The 25,301-nt window shown below is 39.2% G+C and overlaps 1 protein-coding gene across 1 annotated transcript in view; it reads right to left on the reverse strand.

The window, feature by feature from the left end:
* The window catches only part of Bbx (BBX high mobility group box domain containing), a 239,573-nt gene that overhangs the window by 8,200 nt on the left and 206,072 nt on the right, over window positions 1-25,301 (reverse strand). Inside the window, exons 11-16 of the mRNA XM_051150036.1 lie at window positions 23,461-24,469; window positions 22,414-22,549; window positions 19,507-19,655; window positions 9,707-9,796; window positions 8,352-8,411; window positions 589-786 (exon numbers count right to left, since the gene is read on the reverse strand). Of these exons, the coding sequence (XP_051005993.1) occupies window positions 589-786; window positions 8,352-8,411; window positions 9,707-9,796; window positions 19,507-19,655; window positions 22,414-22,549; window positions 23,461-24,469 (1,642 nt within the window). The remainder of the gene's footprint in view (window positions 1-588; window positions 787-8,351; window positions 8,412-9,706; window positions 9,797-19,506; window positions 19,656-22,413; window positions 22,550-23,460; window positions 24,470-25,301) is intronic.

Genomic DNA, 25,301 nt, shown 5'->3' on the forward strand with positions numbered 1-25,301 from the left:
ATTAATAAATTGTCCTCTACTTCCAACTCAGCAAGCAATTTATCTCTGCAAACACTGGTCCTAACCCAAGTCAGATCAAATGGAATGGCAGACCAGCAACAACTAAGATCACTATGCCTAGCTAGCACCACACGCCAAGATTTTTAAGATGTTCAGTCATTGTCTTACCCTTTAACTTGGAGCCTTTCAGAAATTTATTTTCAGGTTCCCTAATTCATTGCTTTGAATATCTAATAATCCAGATTGTAGTGACATGAATAGAGCACCATGTCACACAGACCCATCTAGGAGCATTGACAGTCTAGGCTCTTCTGTAATTTACTTAGTAAGACTGTCTTGGGGCATGCTGAAGGAAAGCAGCCAGCAATCCTAAAGATTACCTTTGCTTTCTCAAGAGTCAGACACAGGCTTGGAGAAACAGCTATGGCTTTAGAACACAGAATACAGCATGTGCAGAGGAGAAAGTCGCAGAATACACCAGATTTTCACTGAGAAGCCACACTTGGCTTATCGTCACTTGCTGGCCAATGTGGCCAAGGTGGACACCTGCTGGCTCTCAAAACCTTAAATGAAGATCTCACTTCTTACCCAGAGTACCTCCTGCTGGTGACACTCGGCCATCTGCAGTCCTGACAAGATGTGTGATCTTGGTTTTCCTTGCTTTTCTCTTTTGGCTGCCCACTAAAGGCTCTTGCATTGCTGTTGGCTCTGGAGTGTTGGGAATGGATAGGGCATTTTTAACCTTATATGCAGGCTCTGTGGTGTTTTTATCTTCTGAAAATATGGCTGAAACAGGATAAACACAGAGTTAAACACAAGGCATCAGCATCATTCTGGAAAAGACATGTTTCTACATGCCTGACCTACCTGATTGGGGAATTTACAGTAAAGAGTTTTCAAAATATTGACACACACACACACACACACACACACACACACACACACACACACATGCGCGTGCGCACACAGACACAGACACACACACACACACACACATGCGCGTGCGCACACAGACACACACACACACACACACACACACACAGAGAGAGAGAGAGAGAGAGAGAGAGAGAGAGAGAGAGAGAGGAAAAACATTCTCAGAATTTGTTTACGACTTATTTATATTCTCTTTAAATGTTCACAGAGTTCATATATATCCTCTCATGCCTCTTTTACGACGTGAAGTAATATACCCAGGGTATCTCATATGACCAGCAAGCATCTCACCAGTGATCTACATCCCCAGCTCCCTCTTTCCCTTTTAACTATCTATGGGCCCGGCAGGCTGGGATGGGGTGGAGGTCTTAATGTATGCAAACCTTCCACCTGTATCCGCAGAGATCACAAATTCTGGGTGTGATCAGGTCACCCTTCTGAGATTTTTTGGGCCAGTACAGTTAGGCAGGGTGCTAACAGTAGTTGTTTGAAGACATGGGAGATTAAATCTGTCCTTCTTAAATTCACATTTACATCCAGGACGTGTACTTTTAAGTACCAGGATGGACTGAGCAGAAAAGAAAATTGTGAGGCTTAAACTTTCTCATGTACTGACTTATCAGTAAGGATAGGGCAAACACTGGTGGAATCTGCATGCAAATGAAACGGAATTCTAGGAGAAAGTGAAATGAGATAGCTGAATGAAGCGCAGTTCGTGGGGAGACTGGGCTTTGGCACCATAATCGCAAAACCAATAAATCACTTAATAGCACATGACTAAATTGTTGGTGACTCGCACTGAGGGTAGAGAAGGTACAAGCCATTAAAGCTTTCTTCTCTGGTGTCTGACAGACTTATTTCCTCAGACATTCCTCCCTCACATCTCCTTATTTTGAAATAAAAAAAGGAACGTGTAGTTACTAGTGTAGTAAACATTAAAAAGTAACTACAATATGGGACCAGAGAGATGGATCAGCATTTAAGCTCAATGGCTGGTCTTCTTGAGGACTCACGTGGCGGATACCCTCAGTAACTACAATCCCAGGGAATTCCATACTGTCTTTGGTAAGCCCTAGGCACACATGTGATACAAGACATATGTGCAGGTAGAATGCACATACAAATAAATAGATTTAAAAAAGAAAAGCAACCAGGTTTTATGATTGGAGCTCTTTTTTTAAATGACAGTGGCTGGTCTAAGTTTTTGGACAGGAAAAATCAATTTTAATGGCCATTCAATCTCATAAAGGTAGACATAGAAATCATTTGTGTCAAAGAAAAGTCAAGACTAGGTTAGGGAATCAAGATTTAACATGACAAAGCCCAAGAAAACCAAACAAAGAGTATAAATTGGATGATGGAACTGAGGGTAGGCACTGACTTTGTTAAGCTATACATATAACAGTCAGACAATGGTGGCACACACCTTTAGCCCTAGCATTTGGGAAGCAGAGGCAGATGCACTTTTGAGATCAGGCTGATCTACAGAGTGAGTTCCAGAACAGCCATGGCTACACAGAGAAACCCTGTATTGAAAAAGCAATCAACCAACCAAACACCTATATGTATAGTATAAAAAGAAGTATCAAGAGGAAAATCCAGTAAGAATAGCTTCAGGTGTGAGAAACATACTCTCTGATAGAAATACTCCTATGAGTCTAATTGTAAATTTTAATTTAGCTCTTTAGTGATTTTAGATGTGGCCTTGTTAAGGGAGGACTTCTAATCATTAATATGTTTTGCTCTGTAAGTCATGGTGATATATATCTGAAATGAAGAGGTTGATTCACACTCCAAACATGTGGGAAAATCACTCCAATTCTACCAAAATAGGGTATGGACTTTTCTTTGCTCTTGATCAATATCTCAATATTGCAACAAAAATGACTGTGTGGGGACAGGCTTAAGGCAGCAGTCACTGATTTAACACTACCCCCAAAACACCTGTTAAGCAATGCTTCTAAGCACTACTTCAAGTACAGAATTCCCAATCAGGAAAAAACCTTACAATTTTAGATTTAGTCCCAGGTTCAAGGATGGAATGGTTTTTGTTAGCAGGTACTCAGGCTCAGACTACTCATACCTTGCTTCTTAGCTTAGCATAAGCCAATGGAAGTACATATGTAAACTTTTAAAAGTAGAAGCTCTAACTAAAAATAACACTGCAATTTGGTTAGAAATACTTCAAAGAAGTTTAAGGACTATATATCCTTAAAACTCAAAGCCTCAGAAAAGTTGAAAGAAGCCAAATGTGAATTTACAACAAACATTAAATAATGTCTCTGTTGCATTTCCATAGGCTTCAGCTTTGCTGGTTTCCTATCCAGGTCCCTCCCTTAGCTGCCACTCTAGCTAGAGGGAGTTCTGCCTCCCTCTCCAGCGTTATCACTGCTTTATAACCAGGACATCCCAAAGTACACTAGTGTCCCTTTCTACTTCTATTTGCCCAAACAAAACAAAACATCAAAACAACCAAAACACAAAACAAAACAAGCAACAACTAGAACTTGTAGTAAAGGGGGAAAACACAGCTCCAAAGGTAAAAAGTACATTGTATTAGGAAAAAGAGCCAAGGAAAAGAAAAGGTTAAGCAGTTTGTGAATGATAATCTGACTTCCAGAGAAGACAGGGCTTTAGAGAAACAAGCCACAGACACCAGGGTTCTCCTCTTGAACTGCAGTCTACGAACTGTGGGACCGTGGGTCTCAATGTAAGGATGTGAACTGGGCTAGATTAGCTCTAAAGAAGACACTCAGACCCAAGAGGGTGGTTTTGTCACATAGTCTACAACAAGGGTTCTGTCGGGGGGGGGGGACCGGGTGTGTGTGTGGTGGTGGCAAATAAGCCTTAGTCAGCTCCAGGGTCCCAAGTGGGAAGGAGACTTGTAGATTATCACTGTTTTCCTTGACTTTCATTGCTGAGCCCTGATTACATTATACTAAGTATTTGTTCTTTTAAAAGTCTCTTCCAGATGACCTGGTAGAGACATATTAGAGACCAGAGGCATGGCTGCTGAAGGACTGGGTATGGGAGGAGAATTCAGGTCCACAAGCAGACAACAGGAGGACGTCTAAAAAGGCATCAGCAACAGTCAAGTTCTAGATGTCAGCCTATTAGGAGAAGACAAGGAAGTAACAAGTTACAGACTAGCGAAAGGCAAGAAAGCATCCATGGGAAGTTTGTGGCAGCAACCCAGAATGAACTGACACTGCTCACCCATGAGTTTTATCTAAGCCTATTATCAGGTCTAGAACTGATCATGGACACTGTGCATCATCCACACGTGACAAAGGTATGGAATACAGCCATGTTAGAGAGCTAAAGAGTGGAGAGCTAAAGGTCTTGACCCATGCTTTAAACTGAGGTTAAATCTAGAAAATGCAGCCACGTGCAGTGGCCTACGCAAAGGGTCAGACCTCAGGGAGAATCTCCTAACATAGAACTGAGGAAGGAAAGGGTGAGTCAAATAAACAGTCATCTGTGAAAAAACAGTATTCAACCACAGTGATCCAAAGCAAAGCAAATGAGGGGCAGGGCATGTGAGGCACAAAGTAAAACAGCTCAGGGAGGAAGTCAAGCCTTTCTTCCCCTACGCAAACCAACGGAAATGTGAGAAAAGAAAGACTTTGCCATCAGAGAGCACATTAGTCATTTCTCTTTGGGGTTTTAATTGAACGCACAAAATTACTCAAGTACGCTGGAACAAGTCCACAGGGCTAGGTTTCACACTCAACAATAACCATAGCACGCGTGGAGTGTACCATCTGAGGGCGATAACACCAGCTCACTCCTGGAACCACATTAGGACCCTGTCAGTAAGAGACTGCTTTGTTTTCCAAACTACTCCCCAAATGTGGAGAATATTCTTTAGGAAAACAGTGCTGTACTTGGACTGCACCCCAGGAGGCTACTAGAATCAGGAATTTACATTCCAACTGGGAAATTCAAAGTTGCATTGAAATCATTATGGCTGCATTTGAAATCTCATTGCCTTTGGCTGGTCTCCCATGAACTACAACAAATCAGATGCCGAATGAACTAAAGGAAAGAGAATGGGATGAAGGAGCCACATCTATGACCCTGGGAGACTTTGATGGAGTTCCAGATCAAGTTAGGCTGGGTGCATGGATCATGCCTAAATATCTGGAAGGGAGTTCCAAACATAGCCCTGGCTGGCTTGGCACTTATATAGTCCAGGATGCCATAAACTTCAATCTTCCCACCTTAGTTTCCAGAATGCTGGGATGAGAGTAAACCAAATGAGAGCTAAAAGTTGACAGATCTGCCTGGAAAAATGAAACAGTAATGGCTAAAGTATAAGTAGAGAGAATGCTGATTTCTTTCTTTTTTTACAATTTGGCTGACTTTTAATTTTTTAAAAATCATGTGTATGGGGCTGACAAACCCTCCTTAATTCAATGGGGTTACCATCAAACTTTAAAATACTCAAAAAAAGAGCCTTCGAGGTATCATTAACCATTAACTATTACCATGTCATCATTGTGGAATTAGAAATCTTTAGTCACCACATTCCATGGAAGCAGAAACAGTGGCTAGGGTGGGCTTCTCAGCTGACCAGAAAAATCTTGCCAATTCTAGGTCACGGACAATTTCCCCCATCTTCTTGATATATGCTAAGAGCACCGTGCACTATGGGTTCATCTTATGTCTTTCTATACCTACGGCCTGCACAGTGAGCTTTAACAAGCAGCGATATGGTCATAGGTGTCAGAAAGAATGAGACAAGGGCCTGGAGAGTTCACAAAGTTACCACCTGAACAAGTAATTTTGGGGATGGTACAAAAGTAAATAACCAAAACAATTCACTTTAAAATACTAGTGATTTTCTGAAGCTCAAATTGATTTCCATTTTCCTGGCCATGTAAAATGAATTTTCACTTGGTTGTAAGTAAAAAATTCCTTTCAGAGCTGGGTCTCCAAAGTTTGGCTCAATAAACATCAATAACATATAAGTAATTAAGTGTCATCAATAGCTACTCTACTCATACTAAACTCTGGGGGCTGCATAGCAGACTCAAAACTGGTTGTCATTTCTTCTATCGCCACCCAGGGCAGAGCATTCAAACTTCTGGCATGCAGTTGCTCCTACCATCGCAGCACCCATTAGACTCTAGAGGAAAATCATCATGTGTTAAGAGGGACATGGAACTTAATGTTTATGTATTACCATGTACGTCAGCCCCAAGCCCTGTACATGAATTACGTATGCGTTTAGTACAAATACAGAGTAAATTATAGCAAGGTCAAGCAATTTGTCCTAAAAAAGGGTGCTAATTAATGGCAGGTCTGAGAACACAGAGTTTCCCACATCACTCTATACATACATTCTGCGCTTTTGCAGGGTCAAAATGTACTTAAAACAACATCTTTTCAAATGATAAACAACATGAGCTCAGACACCTTCAGATTCCTCCGACAGTTCATTAGTGCCTTACCGTTATGAAACCTATGCAGAAGATATTTTTAAAATGCACAAGAAGAGATGTTTTAGTTAGGGAGTAGTAAAATTTAATGTTGAAAATAGTACAATTCATATTTTACTTTACCTGCACTTAGGCAGAAATAGTATTCCATGGAAGTCATGAATGTGAAATAATAGGTCAGAAAGCAGATGCTATGCTGGATTTTTGGAAAAAGTAAAATGACAAAAGCAGGTGTAGCTATCAGACAAAACAATCTGATAGGACAGAGACAGGAAGGTCACTGGGACAGGCTGGCTGCTAGTCTAGCTCCAGATTCTATGGGAGACCCTGTCTTGAGGGCATATGGTACAGTGACGGAGTAGGTAGGACACCTGCTGTGCTCTGACAGAGCTCAGCATGTACAGGCATAGGTGTATGTACCTCATCCTCCACACGTGAACAAACATACTATTGGATTGGGGAAGGCTGGATTCAATCATTCAAGTGCCCAATCTAGACATAAGCAAATTCCTAGTTGGCCTAGACCACACTGTGTAGCCCTAGGCTAGCCTTAAACTTGTAGCAATCCTACTTCTGCCTCCTGAGTGTTGGGACTATAGAGGTGTGCCTCTACACTTGAGCCAATTTATTCATCTGTAGTAGGTGGCTCACTGTGTATAGGTTTGCTTTTGTTGATACAAAGAGAATACAACTCTCATACAGGGGGCTGAAGTTGCAGCTCAGTGGTTAGGAGTGGTGGTTACTCTTCTAGAGGACCCCAGTTCAACCTGCAACACCCACATGGTGTCTCACGACCATATGTAACTCCAGTTCCAGGCGATCTGGTGCTGTCTTTTGGATACACAAACATAATATACAGACATACATGCAGACATCCCCCCCCCAAGCAAAATAATAAAATATTTGTTAAAAAAAAAAGTCAGGCAGTGGTGGTGCCCACATTTAATCCCAGCACTTGGGAAGCAGAGACAAGTGGATGGATCTCTTTGAGTTAGAGGCCACCTTGGTCTATAAAGCAAGTACCAGGCAGCCAGAGCTAAAACAGAGAAGCCCTGTCTCGAAACATCAAAACAGAAAACAAACAAACAAACAAACAAGCAAACAAACAAAAAACCAAACCACTTTCCTATAGAATAGTATACTGGAATATTTCAAAGATACTATTGACTTTTCAAATGAAATAACTTTCCTTTTATTTTTAGAAATGAAGTCTTATGTAGCCCAAATGGGTCTCAAACTCACTGTGCAACTGAGGATAACATTAACTCCCTCCTAATCTCCACCTCCCAAGTGCAGAGGTGCACAACCACACCCAGCTCTGACGAAGTAACTTATAACTAATCACTAAAATACTAAGTCTTTTAAAATGTCTATAATGAAAATATTGTGTGTTTGGGGGAGGGTCAGATGAAGGAAGGGAAGGCACGTTAACTTGGAGAAATTAACACTTACCTAATGGTTTAGTATGTGCCAGTAATTATAGCTATATTTAAAGAGGGTATGGGAAGCTTAAGAATGACATCTGTACTACAACTTAGGACTAGTTTGGCTACGCATAAGCCTCAGGCGAATTCTGTTTCCACATACTTAGAGGAACTGGGAAATGGGTGAGGGACAACAGTCAGGTCAAAAATCACTTCTGTTAGCCTTCAACACCCAGCTAGTCAGGAGAGCCCCGGCTTTCAGCTCTGACTCCTATGCTCCTGCACCACAGACCTACTGTTAAGAAAATACTTGAGTCTAGGGTGTGAACCAAAGGTTGCAAACCTCCTTTTATCAAACTAAATACCACACGATACACTGATGATTAGCAGCAAACCACAAACAATTTGATTTAAAAAAAAAAATCTCAATATGAACAGGTATATCTAATGTTGGTTAAACCTATATGCATTTTGATTTTTTAAAGACTATAAAATTATTCCATTTTCAGCTTAGACCAAATATAATTAAATAATATACTGTTACATTTACCTTCTGTAGGGTGAATGGCATCCAAAAAGAATTGCTTGTGTGACCATTTATCCCCACTTCCTAAAAACAAGGACAGAAAAGCAAAGGAAAGTGAAATTCTACTCCAAGAATAGATATATACAACAAACAAGGTCTGTGCAAATGATTTGAACATGAAACAACACGCACATCAAACAGAATTTAATTTCAATTATTTTATTCTGAAAACTATTTGCCAACTAAAAATCCGGGAGTACATAAGATATGGTTAAAAATAAACATATTCTGTTCTTTGTGAAATATGTTGGAAAATATATAGGCTTGAATCAAGACAATTTGAAGGTCAGTAAGAGGGAATAACAAAAGCTGACATTTTACCTACATTATCTTACTCACTGGAAACAGAAGAAAGCAGATTGTCAATATGTAATGCCAGGAGTTGATGTGGATATGAAACTGAAATTAAGTAAAAGCTGCAGGACACATACATCCATACACAATGCGTGAAAGCCTGAACAGAAGCCTGGCATGCGGCATGCAGGGCCATGCAAGTAGGGTGCAAATAAGCCTCAAATGAGCAGGTTTACAGTAGCTGTGACACTGACATGCAGGACACCAAGGAAAACCAGCTTCCATGGTCCCATGGCTGTACTGAGCGAGATGTGAGGACTTATCTTTTATGTGCAAGAATGAACGTCTTGAGCTATGAGAATAGAAATCGTAAGATGAACCCTGAGGAGGTTCAAGGGTCTACCAAGACCACAATAGCAACGGATGCTCAGAGAAGGGCGAGGTAGTGGAGTGCCCAGGTCCCTAGTGCTGTCTGGAAATAACAGTTCTGTGGCTGAAGGAGATGGAAGAATCCAGCCAACAATGAAGCATAGATGGAGAAAATATGTTCAATTTAGGAGTAGAAGAAAAAAAAAAAAAAGGTTTGTGAGAATTCTTAACAAATTACAGAAATGGTTGGACCTTCACAAGACTATAAAACTGTAGGATTTTTAGTAAGTAGAAAAATGCAGTCGTTGTATGAAAGGTTGCCAGATATGAGAAAAATAAGAATAGCCAGACAAAATAAATGGATAAGAGGCCCAGAAGACTAAATTACAAAATACACCAAATGTAAATGAGAAACAGCAATTTTAAGATTCATATGGAACTGTGATCAAAGAGACAAGTAATGGATTTGGGCAGGAATCTAAATGAAGGAGATTTGCATAGCTGCAGAGTCTAGAAAGGATGAAGGCACCATGTCAAGCGCTATGGCACTGAAGCAAGCAAGGCGGAGAGAGGAGGTGCACAGAAGCTTTGCTCAAGGATGAGTCTGGGATGGAGGTGACCAAGAAACCTTAATGGAGGACGGAAGGCACCAGTACCTTTTTCTGGAGCATTAGGCTTCTCCTTTTTGTGCTTATATTTGCTGACAATTTTGTGGAATAAGTTCTTTTTCTGAGACTGGAAAGGACCTACAGACAATATTATAAATATATTTTAAGTTCACAATGTTGCACAAAACAATATTGTGTGTTTTGTTTTGTTGTTTGTGATTATCACGCCCTCCTCCCTTCTATGGAATTAGTAAGCTTTGTTGCAAGAAGTGTTTCTTTTGCAGATTCACTCAGCAAGCAAGTACTCAGCCCATTTTGTCAGGCTTATTTAAAACTCAGAGAGATTTTCCTAGGAAATGTGCTGGGCAAAAGCCTCCATTATGGCTGGGACTCCCTGAGAGGAAGCTGCAGACTTAGTGGGTAGAAACAGACTCTAATCAGCTAACAGCAGAGAGGTGATAGTTTGAAACAGAGACGGTTTTTACTTTACACTCCTAAATGCCATGAAAGAAAGGATAGAATGCCTGTCTCACTTCTAAGAAACGGATCCTACAAAGACAGGACTTTCAGAGTAATCACTGACCTGAGAGCATCAAACAGATTTCTGGCCCTTTCTGAAACTAGGAAGGGATGGGCTTACGGGTGATTTAAAAACAAGCATATCAGCTACAGAGACAGTTCAGTCTTAGTACTTTTGGGTGAAATAGAACTGTTGTTTTCCAGTTAAGGATCAGAACTAACAGTATCTTTCCTGAACCAGGTTACTTGCTATACATTGCAGATCTTCATGTCTGAATAATTTTACACGGCTTCTGTTACTTCATCTATAAATGGGGATCACCACAGTGCCTAACTCACAGGGTTGGTGTGAGGATCAAAAAGCTCCCCCTGCTGCCTCTCTCACTTACTAGTGTCAGAGGCAAACTCTGCCTTCTGGCTGGTGGCAAATTACCAGTGTTCCCATGTGCTTTGTTCCACCTGCTCACTAGGCCACCCTCCCTCTTGAGCATCAGGGCATGAACATCATTCCACCCAATTAAAACACAAAAGAGGTGTTGGCATTTGCTCAGACTTTTCACATCGGTTGCTGCCTCCTCCCCCAAATCCACTGTAGCAAAGCTGTCCTCAGAAGGGCTGCCTACCATCTCATTTTTCTGTTGTGTGTGAAACCCACCCCAACTAGGTATCTTCCCTGACACTCAAGAAAACCCAAAGCTATGAAACCCAAAGCTATGAAAGATGATTCTCATTGCCCAGGGCTGTCCAGTAGCTCCCTCAATAACTGCACACTTGGGTTATACCCTCTACCTTGAACACTTTCTTTACCAGGTTCCTATCAAGCCATGTGCTTTGTTTCTTCCCAAGGGATCTCTGGGTCTTTATTCCCTTCTCTTGCTAGGCATCCCAAGTTGGGGACAACACAGATGTGCTTCTTGTCCTCTATTTTCTCTTCTTTGGTAATCATTTGTAGTCTCACAAGCTAGAGGCTGATGACGCACAAATGCATCACTCTAGCCAGATTTCTGTGTACTTAGAATGCCGGCAACATCACACTATCAAACATAGACCTATGAGATTCAGAGAACTGTCATGTCAACAGCTTCGTATCCTTGCTCACTCACTGCTCCTTAGCAGTACGTGTAGTCTCAATCCTACTTTAAGGATTTTTGTGTCAGCTGTTATCTCTGTTTAAAGCTGCCTGTGCCTGCTCTGCCTGTGTCCAAATATCAACAAAACGAACTTGCTTAATCCTCCACGCCATGCTATGCAAAACTGTAGCCCAACCCCAGGCCCATCACTGTGGTCTCACTTTCCCAACAACTCTATGAGATGATTAAAAAGCAAGCACACAAAAGCAGCTCAATTGAAATATAATTCACATACCAAATAAATCACTCAATTAAAATAGTTAATATTTCCCCTCTGTAGATAAATGCATCATCAACCAACTACATAACATTATATCACTTCAAAATTGAATGGCATACCTGCTAGCAACTATCTTCCTTATCCTGCATTTCTGCGCCCCTAAGCTACCACTGAAACATTTTCTATCTCCACAGGTTTGCCTACGTAAAAATCCCACATAAGCAGACACTGTAATGAGTAGTTTAGATTGTTTTTGGAGTCATCATAACATTTCTAGGCCTCATCTGTGCTGCAGGAAGCATAGATCAGGATGATATGGATATTCTATATTTGATTAGCTTAGGGATTCATAGATTCATGAATTGTTTCTACCTTTGGCTCTCATGAACACAGTTGGTACAAACCTTGATGCGCAGTTTTGTCTTGTGGATGTATATTCTTAGGCATATACCTAGGAGTAGAATTGCTAGGTCACATGGTCAGCGTGCCTCACTGCACTGCTTACTAAAAACAGCCACAGCGGATTACATTCCTGCTGGCAGTGGCACGGGATTTCCGCTTCTCCACAGCCTCCATCATGCATTTTAGTTTTCACGTACAGCCACTCTTAAGGATTTGAAGTGGTATCATTCTCATTGTGATACTCACGTGTATTTTCCTGGGAGCTGGTATCAAGCAATTTTTTGTATTAATGGTGATTTGTATATCTCTGCACAAATACTTATTTTGATCACTTGCCTAATTTTGCTATTTTTATTGTTGAGTTTTAAGATTTTTAAAAATTAGTTCTTTATAAGGTATATAAATTATAAACATTTTCTCTCACTCTGTGAGATATCTTTTAATTTTTCCTGACAGTGTCCTTCAAAGCACACACAAAAAAATAATTTGATACAGTCTAATTTATATACTTATCTGTGCTGTCTTTTGCTACTTGAGTTTTTGATGTCTTATTTAATGAATCACTTTAATGTGAGTCCATAAAGATTTAACTACAGTGTTGAGAGAAGAACGAACTTCCTTGTTTGGATACATACCGGAGAGCATTTACTCTTGTAACTCTTGTAACATGATGCCCCTGGTCAGGACTGTTCATGTAGTTTTGGATTTTTGTGTATTGCTACTAGAGTAAATTAGGTAAGCTAACTTTCAGGTGTTAAACTAGCCTTGTAATCCTAGGGTGAAAATCCAACTTAGTTACTGTGTATATTATTTATTTTGTATGTTACTATTTGCTGGGGATTTTTACATCCATATTTATATAAGGTATTGGCTGTAGTTTTCATATCTTGTGATGTTTTTGATGTTAGAATGAGTCATAGGTATTGACATCCCTAAAATTTTGAGAAGTGGTACTAATCCCTTATTTATTTTTTATGTGTATATGTCATTTCACTGATATTGTTTCTCTATTACATTGCATGTCATTAATTTTTTTTAATGTTTGCTATATCCTTCCTTCTTCCTTTTGTTTTAGGCTTGCCTTTCTTTCCTCAATATCTTAAGGTGAAAGGCTAGAGTACCAATTTCAGATCTTCTTTCCTAGAAGGGGAGTAAATTTCTCTCTGAGCATGGCTTAAGCCACATACTTCCTATTTTGATACTCTGCTTTCATTTGCATTAATCTCATTATTTAATCTTTCTTCTACTACTGATTTTTAATTTTTCTACTATGGACAGAGAAAATACTGTCAACTTAATTTTAAACTGATCAGTTTGCTTTATAGCCAGCACATATCTAATTATGGAGGTGTTCCAGATACACGCTCTGCAAGTGCTGGGTTGTGTCTGTTCTAGTTATTTGTTTTTCAAGGGCTCATTTTCCTTGATGACCATTTGTCTTGTTATTCTATCAATCTGTTTTATTTTTCACAGCACCTTTCACCTTCAAACACATAATATACCTTGGTTATTTGGGGCTTGTTTATTTATCTGTTCTTCCTAGTATAAAGAAACTTCCATATCAGCAGGTATTTTGAATTTATTTAGTTATAATCAGAGTGCCTAGAATAGAGCTTAGTATAGGACAGAATCTCAAATAGACTCACTTCATAAATAGCAAAGCTTCTACAGCACTAATTGGCATAAAATGTGTGATAAATACACTTCTAAGTTACCAATGACACCATAAATCTCTGCAAATGTTATGACCACAAAGCAGTCTCCTAAATAACCAATAGGAAGTACTTCTGAATTAGTTGGAGTGGTTTCAAATGAAAGTAGAAATGCTTTTATGTTTGCTTTTTAAGGAAAAAAAAGTATTGAGAGAAAATAAATTAACAAGCACAAAGTAACCCTGCTATGTGCACAACTACACTGATATTAGCAATGTCTATAATCTGTTTGCATCTACTGCTTCCCACACACCTGAATGACATGTAGGCAATCATGGGAAACAAGTAGGAAGAAGCAGAAGAGCCACTCTGAGGCTGCTGAGGCTCACGGAGACCCTACTGATTGGCCTGTGGGGAGTACAGGATATGGACTCACCTGGAAAGTGATGTGAGCACAAAATGATTTGGAATGGCTTAGAAAAGAAGCAAACATGTACCAGAGAAACCTGAAAGTGTAAGTTAGGGACAAAGCTAAAGACCAGTCTGTCCATATTTACACAAAAAGGCAACCTCACAGTGTGGCTTTGTATATAGAAGAGCTTATATAAGCTTACAGTAAAAAAATTCCTTGCTCTGAACCATCCCCCAGAAGAAGATTACAAATACTGTAAACAAATGATGGCTTCTTTAAAGATAGTGACAAAGACATGAAAGGAAAGTAATGAGTAAGATCTAATCACAGTCACAGAAAAGCAGTGATTTAGGAGTCAATAAATGAACAATTTCATTTCTGCTCACCAGCATGGCACATGTGTTTGACAAGCTGTCTAAAGAAAATAAAGTTAAAAAATAGAAGGTAGGAAATACAAGGAAATTAAGCACTATCTTTTTTCCTTTGTTATATTAACATATAAGAGTCCACAAACTGGGGGAAAAGGAAGGAAATGGAATGTTCTAGAAAGACAAAGAACAGATAATTGTCCTTCACTCACATTACACTTCAGGCTTCTAATTACATCTCTTTCCCTACCAAACGGTTTCAGAGAACACCAGCATCAGGAGCAGCCTCCTTACGGCATCATCGCATGGTGCTGGTATGTAAAGCTGCTCAGGTCCCCACTTGTAACTTGGGGAACAATGTCCTGAACTCTGAAGGTATCACTCTTATTTGCACTGCACTCCAACTTATATCTGGGTAAAAACAGCAGAGCCTTGCCACAACCACAAGCCAAGGGCTGAAGAAGACTGACATTGAGATCTTAACAATAACCTTTCCAAAGCACTAATGTTCAGGATTTCCTGGAAAATGGACATTTTGAGGCATGTGCTGCAGTGACACAGGAGCCACGTCAGTGTTAGCGTGGCATGGTAGTTTTTCAAAGTCAGAGGTAACCTGCTCTCTTCTGAAGTGCTGTGGCATAAATGGCAGGTCTAACTCTAATGCCAGGAACTTTCCCCAGGTTCTATAATTTTATTTGTCTATAATTTCACGCAATATAAAAGTACAAGGATTTTTTTCTCTCTCTAAGACTAGGCTGGCATCTTTGTATTGGTTGCATAGCTAATAAATCAATAAATTACTATGCAATAATTTGTAGCAAATTGCTCCCAGCTGTTGGGCATTGATCTGAATGAATAAGTTGGAAAGATCCATTGAACTGATTAAGTTGGAAAGTATGTCAGCCTCTATTTAAGTTACGATTCGTGAATGGGAGGGAGCTACTTACTTAGGCTGGACACTCATTATTAAGAAACTCAAGACTGTGTCAGGTAGGGGGAGGAGAGTTGGGGAAGAGATTCAACAAAGTATGTGTGAGAATACCATTATAAAACTCATTAAAAGCACAAATAAAATATAAGTAAAAATGGATATATTCTTGCAAGGATATAACTTACCAATATAAACATAAGAATTAGAAAAAAAATCCATCATTGTGTACCTTTTATAACTGCAAATGTATTATTACTGTCTTCCTGAGAAACCTTTGTGGCAATGAAGACTCTCAAATAGTTTAAGGGAAAACGACAAAGTTCTGCTAAGCCAGAAACTACAGCTTTCTAATGGGGACTAGCTTTGCTAGTCTCAGACCTCAGTCTCACAGGTGAAGAGTATCCTCAACTTCAAACAGCAGATTCTAGTTTTTATGTTGTGAAACTGCTTATTACACCATGATTTAAAAATAAAAGTTAATTCTTAGCCATTTTATGGGGAGGGGCTAGTAGCTGGATTGCATTTTATATCAGGGCTTTATGTATGTTAAGCAGGTGTTGTACCTAGCTAGCTCCTGCTTACCCACTTATTTTCCCCCATTTAAAAATTTTTTTGTGCATGGGTGTTTTGCCTGCATTTTATGTCTGAGTACCACATTCAAGTAATCCCCATAGAAGCCAGAAGAGGGTCTCAGATCCTCTGGGACTGGAGTTACAGACAGTTGTAAGCTGCCATTTGAGTACTGGAATCATGGGCCTCTCAAAGAGCAGCCAGTACTTTCAAATGTTGAGTCATCTCTCTATCTCCCCACTGTAATATTAAAATGTGTGTTGGAAAAAAAAAAAGACTAACATTTGACAAGGGCCAGAAAAATATGTAAGGCTATAAAGCATAAAGAGAAGTCAAGGGCCAAGATGGAGCTTAATTTAAACATTCCAATTTGAACTCAATTTACCTTTTCTACAAAACCTTACTTCTGTTTAAACATTACTATTTTCCTAGAACTCTGACTTCTGAGGCTTTTTGTAAACATCACTTCATATATTATCATATAAAATAATACTTCAAAAAGGAAACCTCTTAGAAGCAACCGGTCAACTTAGATTCATGATTTAAAGCTCTCATTCAAAAATCACAGAGAAAGAACGGAGATAACCTGGAAAGCAATGTTAGACTGGACCCCTGCAGCTACACTACACTGTGAGCTAGATGCATCACAATGTATTGGACAGTTTGTTCTTAGAAGCGAAGGGAAATTCTATACCTAAATCATCATGCTGTGTTCTCCTGTGACAAAATAGATCAAGCCCACTTGCAGGAGGTGGTGCTTAGTCACTGTCATCCCTTTCACTGTAAGCCTTTTGACATAAGGGATGGGACAGAAATAATAGGAAGACTATGGAGAAAAGAGGGAACATGAGAAAAAGTTAAAACCAATGAAATCACTAGAAAATAGAGGAGTAAACCCAAGCAAGGACCATGATTCTGAGATATGTATATGTATGAAATCATCAACAGTAATTTCTTCTTGAAATTACATTTCAGAACATTTCTATTCACTTTATATATCTGCAAATACCCAAAAGGGTACCAAGTATATATGAGGAAAAAATAATGTTGAATGACAATGAATGTGGGAGAAAACAATGCAGAGTAATGGGAAATTGTTGGGATATAAATTAGTTTCCTATGGACACATGTTCTTCTACAAAGGACTAATGATCTCATACACAGTGTTTGTTTTGAATGGCTCATTATACAAAGGTGCAAAGGGTCTAGAGTCTAAGAAAACAATCTCTGTATCCTCTAAAGATCAGGCAATTACAGCACAGCTGGTATGATAATTTCATTAATAACCCGCAGTCTCGTACACTCCTAATGCCAAATTGCAAATTGGTTATGAATACTATTTCTCTAGTTTGCTAATAGAATATATTATTTAATTTTTGCTTTATTTTAATTCCATTATATTTTATGAAACAACATGGAACAAAATCTAAAGTGTTAGAAGACTTCCCACATCCGTAATTACTGACGTTCCACTGAAGAACCAGGGAGGGGCTCTACGCTTAAGAAGTATAATGAACCAGTTAAGATGACGTATGAAGCACAGTGCAAAACTACAGAAAACGATTTCACATCAAAGACATACTACTAATCTTAGTTGGAGAGGAAAAGCATGTAATAGACAGCCAAGAAACGTTTCATAAAAATAGATCCTAACTTCAGGGTTTGAGCTTTAGAAAAATAATGTATCAGTACTTTCCTAGATAGATAATTCAGCCAATTTCACAGCTGTAAAATGAATGTCTTGAACCTTACAGAGTGGGATAAGGAATGCGTCTTGAACATCTATCAGTTAAGTGACATTTTACTGGCTTGTCAAGTATTTATCAGCATCTTTAAAACCAAGAAGTGTGGGAGCTCAAGACAGCTAGCATCTTTTGGCTCATGGACTACATTCCCTATTTCTAAATATTTCCAGGACAGAGACTCTAGTGTTCAGTTGCTTGTCAACAGGTCTACAGGAGTCTACCTCAGTGCTATCCACCTTGGAAGGTCTTGACAGAACAGTATTTGATTTTCCCAGATGAGAAAAGCTGGCGATGTGGCATTTCCTGTTTAATTCTTTATTCTTTAAGCTTCTTCGTAACTACAGAAGGAGATGCCAACTCTACAGTTACCGTATTTTCCAGCATATAAGACATTCTCCCAACTTTAACTTTTCCAGTTAAAATGTAGAGTTTGGGGATATACTTGCTGTATAAGACTACCCTTCTTCCAGTGCATACCCTGTGTAGCAGGCTCGAGCTACAAACTCAGTTTTTTAAGTGGAAAAGTTAAAGTTAAAGGTGGGGTCATCTTATATGCCAGAAAATATGGTATTTTTATGCCCCTTTCAGCCTTTAATCACAACGTGGGGATTTTCACAGCCTTTAAATAATATTCCGAGAAGCATATCTCAAAGTGCCTTTTTGTGGTTGTGGCAATTACAGGTGTGCAAAGGGTTTATAGATCTTGAGGGAGAATGGTTTAGGTTTTATTAGAAAATAATAGAAATTTAATTTTTCCTTAGTTCATGTATCTTAAATATTACCTCAAAATCCACAAAATAAGAGAATCAATCTGATTTGAAACAAGCAGGAAAGAGGTAGCCACTTTTGCAAGATAACTACACAACTTGTGTACTAAACCCTGCTCAGAATATGATCTTGAAGCAGCTATGGCTCAGCCACACCCATCTATCACCTCTCTAGCTCCTATCCTTGGTCGGACAGCTCACTGAACGAAGTCTTTCATACCTGTGTGGAAAACGAGAGGAAAAATTTCCTAACCAATATTTAGGCCTAAAGAGAAATCAAAAGACAAAGATTTTGTTGTTGTTTTTTGTTTTTGTTTGTTGTGTGTGTGTGTGTGTGTGTGTGTGTGTGTGTGTGTGTGTGTGTGAGATAGTAATACGTAGATTCTGGATAGGTCATTCTTCACTGCGCTTGAATGGCCTGAATGGAGTCCATGTATGGCACCCAGACCATGCCACAAGGTATGTAACATAGGGCAGGCATGTCACCAGCTGTCCCAAGTATTGAAACTACTGAAAATATCAATACCCTTAAAAAGTTCCCTTTAAACAGGAATGTCATCTTCGATGACTGTTGAGATCTACCCAGGTAATAATATGAAGAGATTTCAAGATGCTCTTGAAAACAAATATGTAAACAAAGCAGCACTTTTTCAAATTTAAGAAAACGAAATATATTACTGGACTTTCTAGGTAGGTTCATTTTGTTTTGGTCCATACTGACAGTAAAGAACAGTGTCTGCTTCTCAGGCAAACAGAAGGCCTGCACAGTCCCAGAGCCCGTTCTCGCGCAGATTTACCAAATAGAAGACTTAGTCATAGGCTTCTGCTCAACAAAATCTCAAAACTCCAAGAGAGCTCTGGGGAGGAGCAGCATGACCATATGATCGTGAGTGGCCCTTGAAAAGGCCTGGGCACACCTCTAAGAGCAAATGTGTAGACATGATACAAAGATAGAGGCTACGGAGAATTGAGGAGGAAAGAAAAGAGGAGGGAGGCAGAGACCAGGGTAGTTTTGGATATCTATTTGCAATTCTACTTTCCTGCTGCCTCAATAGTAAATCTGATCACTGTAGAGCTCCACAGTTAGTAGAGGTTCTGACAGGGTGCAAGGAGTGGAGGGGCCACTGCTAACCTTTGCTGGTTTTAGTCAATTCTGAGGACATGTTTCCAGTCTTCTTCTTTTTTCTTGGAATAGATACACATTTCCGGTCAAATGTAATAGGACTATATTGAGGAAGGCTGTTGAATTTCTTTTCAAATTCTTCATCCAGCTTTGTAGAACTATTAAAGAGAGGGGATTCGATTAGAAAAAGGCTAAATATTTAAACAGAAAACAATAAATGGCATATATTTTAAGTTTAAGTATTTCAACTTGAAGACAGGGTCCCTAGGAATTAGGGCATTAAAAAAATCCATCTAAGGGGGAAAACACTTTTTCTAAATCTCTTGTAAAAACTCATCAATATAAATGCCCACACTGTCCCAAGTATTGAGCCTACTGGGCATTTACACTTTAGAAAACACTGAATGGCTGAAGTGGAAAACTTGACCTTCTTTCCACTGACATGTTTTAGTCTCATAACACCGAATACGAAGTATACAAATCTCATTCTAAATATTCATATGCATGTTCATGCATTATAGGTAATACGGTATGCTGAGAGTCTTGTAAGTTGAGCTTTTAATAAAGTTACTGATGATTGTTTTATTAAAACATATATAATTAAAAAACATATCCAAAATTTTAATGTTAGCAAAGAGATTCTAGAGTGGTGACTCAACGAGGAACAACACTCAAGTAGCCAAGTAAAGCCAGCTTGCAATGAATACTGGCAAGAGAGGTGATACCACTTTAAATGAAAACCACAAATGACTGGCAAAGTCACAGAATCCTTGGGCTGGCTTTGTCTCCAAAGACCCAGCGTAGCAATGGCAGCATGCCTGCTGGATCCTAGGCTGGCTGTTGGCTTTTATTCAATGAGAATTACTAACGAAGATACACTGCAGACAGCTGGGTGAAGCTGCAGAGCTGCTGTGCTTGGTAGACAGGAAATGGAAGGACGGGGGAAGAGAGGGCAGCTTTAGATGAGTTGGGCCTCTCACATACATACCTCCACACCCTACTATTCTCTTGAGATAGATTTTCAAAGACTGTATCATTTACCCTGTTTCTCAGCAAATGGTGAAATATCTTTCTTCCAATTGTTTAACCAAAAGATAAAGTTAGGTTTGGAGACAAAGTCTGGCTGTACAGCTGAAACTGACTCGATCTCTCTATTTAGGTTGTGTTGTGCCTCCATGCCCAGTTTACCTCCTTGCTGCTCAGAGTGGAATCATTAGTCTTATTGGCGAGCTTAAAGCTTGTTGCCTATTATTACAACTTTGGTGAGTGTGTCTACAGATGTGTGTGTGTGTGTGTGTGTGTGTGTGTGTGTGTGTGTGTGTGTGTGTGTGTGTGTGTGTGTGTGTGTGTGTGTAGTGTAGTGCCACCTCGGGTCTTATTTCCCAGGAGCCATCCAATGTTGTCTTTGAGACAGGTACTCTTCTTACTTGGCTTGGAGCTTGCTGATCAGGTCTAGCTAACCAGTGTACCCCAGGATCCATCCACCTCTGACTCCCTGGTGTTGGGTTTGCTACCATGCCTAGCTTTTTTGTGACATGGGCTCTGGAATTGGACTTGGGTCTTCGTGACACAGTGGCAAACACCTCAGCAGCTGAGCTATCCCCAGCTCTTGTGCTCACTTACTTCATTTCCCTACTTCTGCCACGAGCTGCTTCCTGACCTGGCTTGGTAGTCAGACTCACCAAGTACTGGCAGGTCTAGAAAATATACAGCATTGTCTAGAGATGTCCTAGGATCACTTAAAAAAAAGTACCCTGCATTTGAAAGTGTCATTTAACAATGACAAATGGAGGATATTTATATTACTACTTAAGCATAATGTAAGTAAAACTAGCTTGAAGTACTTTGGACTTTTAAAATACTAGAAATAAAACTATTATATATATTATTTCAATATAGTCTTAAAATATATTTATTTTAGAATAATATTGAATTCTCTGCACCATGAGGCGCTACCTTTCCAATTTATGATGCCCTGGAGTCTTAGAATTAACCAGACTTTAAAACACTTTATTTCCAAGGTAAAAATTATATTTTCTACAAATAGAAATGCAAATATTATAAATAAAGCAAATATAATATACCCAATGCATAAAATCTGCATACTTTTAAAGTACTTATGAAAATATGGAGAATTATTTGTATTCAATGCATTCTTTTCAAATTAGGCTAATGTGATAGCTCAAGGGATTTTCAAAATAGTACAAGTGAAAATTAGATATTTTTCTCACCAATATAAAGCACTGTCTCTACCAACTTACTAACAAATGCTTTATGTTGATTGCTACTAAGCATACTGGCATAACAGTAATCATGAAATAATAATCCTAAGTGATTTTATAGTGATATGTGCTATTCTTCCCTAGTGCTCCATTCATTGTATAATACACATCAGAATTCCTTTTCTTAGAGTAACAGTGGGTTGTTTAAACATATCAAAATTAGAAGGTGAGCATACTTTATTTACCTCATGTTGCCCAGGTATCATTATTTTATAAATATGTGTTTAAATACATATAACACTAAAACATAAATAATGAGATAAAATGTGCAAAATGTAAATACACAAATAACATGCATCCTAGGCTCCAGGTGGTAAAATGGTCCTAATGATAATAAAATTTCTACAGTTACCATACTATTCCACTACTGTGGTGGACCTCGATTAAAAATCAGGACTAAGCTTAAAATGTGTATGGTTTTATCACACTTAAAGTATAAATTATATTAAGTTTCACATGACTGGTTAAGAGGAGGAGTCACGTAATTACCCCTGACCTATTTTCAGTAGGGGACTCATGGTAAGAAAAAAAGAAATGGAAAAAAAAAAAGAACAGTTCCTTGCTTTAGACTTCCTTAAGGCTCTTGCCACAGTAGGGTATGCAGTGAAGGCCACCTGTGCTTGCAGGCACTTACCCAAGGAAGGAGTCTTCCCTCAGCTTCTTCTTAAACTTCTTGCTCCCACTGGCCCCACTCTGGTTAAATGTCCAGCTCTCTTCACTCCAACAGCCTTCATGATCAGAGGAATTTCCCTTTCCTGAGCTTCGTTTCCCTAGGAAGCCCAAGAGAAAGGGTTTTCTCAGACTACTAGGGCTGGAAGAGATCAGCTCAGGTCCTTCTCAGGTAACTTCTTGGCACCTTTACCTAGCATTTCCATGATTCTACTTGTAGCTATCAGTGCCCAGAGAGATTCAGGTTGGTCCACTTTCAATAAAGGAAGCACAGAAAAGAACTGTACCTTCTTACTAAGAAGCTTAGTGCCATAACTCACCAGGTACTATAGGAATCAAGATGCTGCTACCACCTTTTCCATTTGAGAACCAGCCTAAAGCATGAATCTTTTGCTGACAGACAATATTAGTGCTAAGCTTCTCAAGACTCACTAAGAGACATCCTATGTACCCCCAAGTTCTCACCACTCAGAGATTATTTGACCTAAGAACCACATATCTCTTGTTGGAATAGAGCCCACCAAGAATAAGTTCCCTAGCTAGATACTTCAAAATAAAACACTCTATAGATGCTATCATGTTTTAAATAACACTTCAGTTGTGGTTTTGATTACCTAAAAAAAGCACTAGATAGGATATTTGTTTTTGAAGCCTACAGGTAAAAGATTCTGCCAAATTTATTTGTGTCATTTAGGAAATTCCATCACTTTACATGTTCAAGCTAAAAGCAACATTCAATCCTGACCCTTCAAAATGAAGCCATCCCACAGCAGAGAAACAAAAATGTAGTTACTTGGAATTTCTCTATGATGAATACCTACAAAACAATACAACCAATCCCCCTTTTAACAGTGCTAAGAAATAAGCAGGTAAAGTGAAATGGATATGACACATGATTGACTCATACAAGGTACTAGTTTGATATTAAACTGTTCGTGATTTCTTTCAATAGGCCTTAAAAGGGAAGATTCTGCTACCTTGTAGTCCTTTTGGGTTGGCAGATGCCACTTACCTCTGTCAACATTAGCTCGCAGGGAGGTGAGCATGCCCTCTGACACCAGGGTTTTATAAAGAGCACCTTTGCAAGACCTCTCAGACTTCCTGGAGCCACAGGTCTCTGTTTTTCTGTGACAGTCACTGTCTTCAGGCTTGGTCTGTGCTGCTAGGCTAGATGGTGGCAGTGCATCCTCTATGGGGGTCAGCGGTTCTGCCTTTATGCCCTCTGGCACTTCCCCAGGGATGCTCTTGCTGGCAGAGACATTAAGGAAATCCAGAGGTTGTGACTCTTTGGTGATGTCTGAGCACTTCTCCTTGGAAACCTTCTTCTCTTTTGATTTTACTTTTTTCTTTGGTGGCTTGGCATCCAGAATGCCTCCCTTGCCACTTGAAGAGGTGCGGACTTTCTTTCTTGGGGTTTCTCCGAGTTTGTCAACACCCCAGTCTCCTTTTGCAACAGCCTCGATGGTGTACATGACACTCTCGATGTCGGATTCTGATGACTGCCTCTTCTTGCAGGTTTTCTTGGGTGTGGATTTGTCATTTCCATGTCGATCCAGTTTGTTTTTCTTCTTTTTCTTTTTTATCTTTTCTGGTTTGTTTAGTGTGGTGGGGTCCTCGATGATCATAATCCCATGAGGGTGGCACATGTGATCCTTTCTGCTGGGAACATCACTAATTATTATCTTGCTACTGGCAGAATAAGAAAAATCAGGGAAGTGACTGTATTTCTGATCATCCTCTGACTCCTTTCTGATTTCTTTGGGGTCTTCCATTTTGATAGCCATTACATCATCCATCTGTAGCTGTTCAATGTCTCTTAAGTCCTTAGACTCTCTCATATTGTCCTTAGCTGACTTTTCAAATTCTGCTTCCTTCTGGAAACTTCTTTCATTGGTTTTCTCCATTTTTATGTCTCTCTCTTCCTTCCCTTTCTCCATTTCCTTAATTCTTCCACCATCTGATTCTTTTGATTTCATTAGTTTTGTTTCTTCCATTTTCATTCCCTCTGATGCCAGACACATCTAAATAGTTAAAAGTGAGAGGAAAAAAAACCACCACACATCCTCATTATTTTATAATCAAAATTAGCATTAACTTTTAAAATATATCTTTTAAAAATTAAGAAAAGCTCCAAACTTTACAATTAGTAGCTCACTTCTGCTAAGCTAACTTCCTCGAACTATAAACATTTTTGAATCATTTCCTAGCAACGTTGGGAACTTTTATAATGAAAATTAGGTCTGATAGAGGATGGATTTTGGAGCTCAAAGCAAGTTTGGCTTTTAGTTTTATACTTGTCTAGTACAGAATTTCATTCCTTCTTGCCCTGAGATCGTTATAAAGTGGACAGACCCAATCTTAGAGGATTTTTATGGGCTTAGTGAGAGATATGCTTATGTCAGTCTTTAATAATCACCATACTCTGTTCTGATGTTTGGCTCCAGAGAAAAGGGAAAACAGCAGTAACTTCACTGATCCACTTGAAATAAAAAATGTTATAATGACTCATTAAACAACAACAAAAGGTTTCAATTAGTGAATACATTATAGGTCTCCAGATGCTAACAGACAGCTCTAAAAACATAGAAGCTCTGAAAACATTTGCCTGGTTTTGATCTCATCTGGTGATAAACCCAATCTTACCTGAACCTGGCTGTAGATTCTGAGCCAAACCAACTGGAACCACTTATGTCTTACTTGTGACTGCATTTTTGCTACCAGAATATTCATGTATTTAAATATGTACTGGACATACTACATAGAACAATATATATTTACTACACATGTACACTTTTCAAGAATTTGAAAACTTCTGAATGCCAAAATACATCTGCTCTAAATTCAGTCAACTTT

This window comes from Acomys russatus, chromosome 8, assembly GCF_903995435.1.
Source record: "Acomys russatus chromosome 8, mAcoRus1.1, whole genome shotgun sequence".
NCBI classification, from domain to species: domain Eukaryota; kingdom Metazoa; phylum Chordata; class Mammalia; order Rodentia; family Muridae; genus Acomys; species Acomys russatus.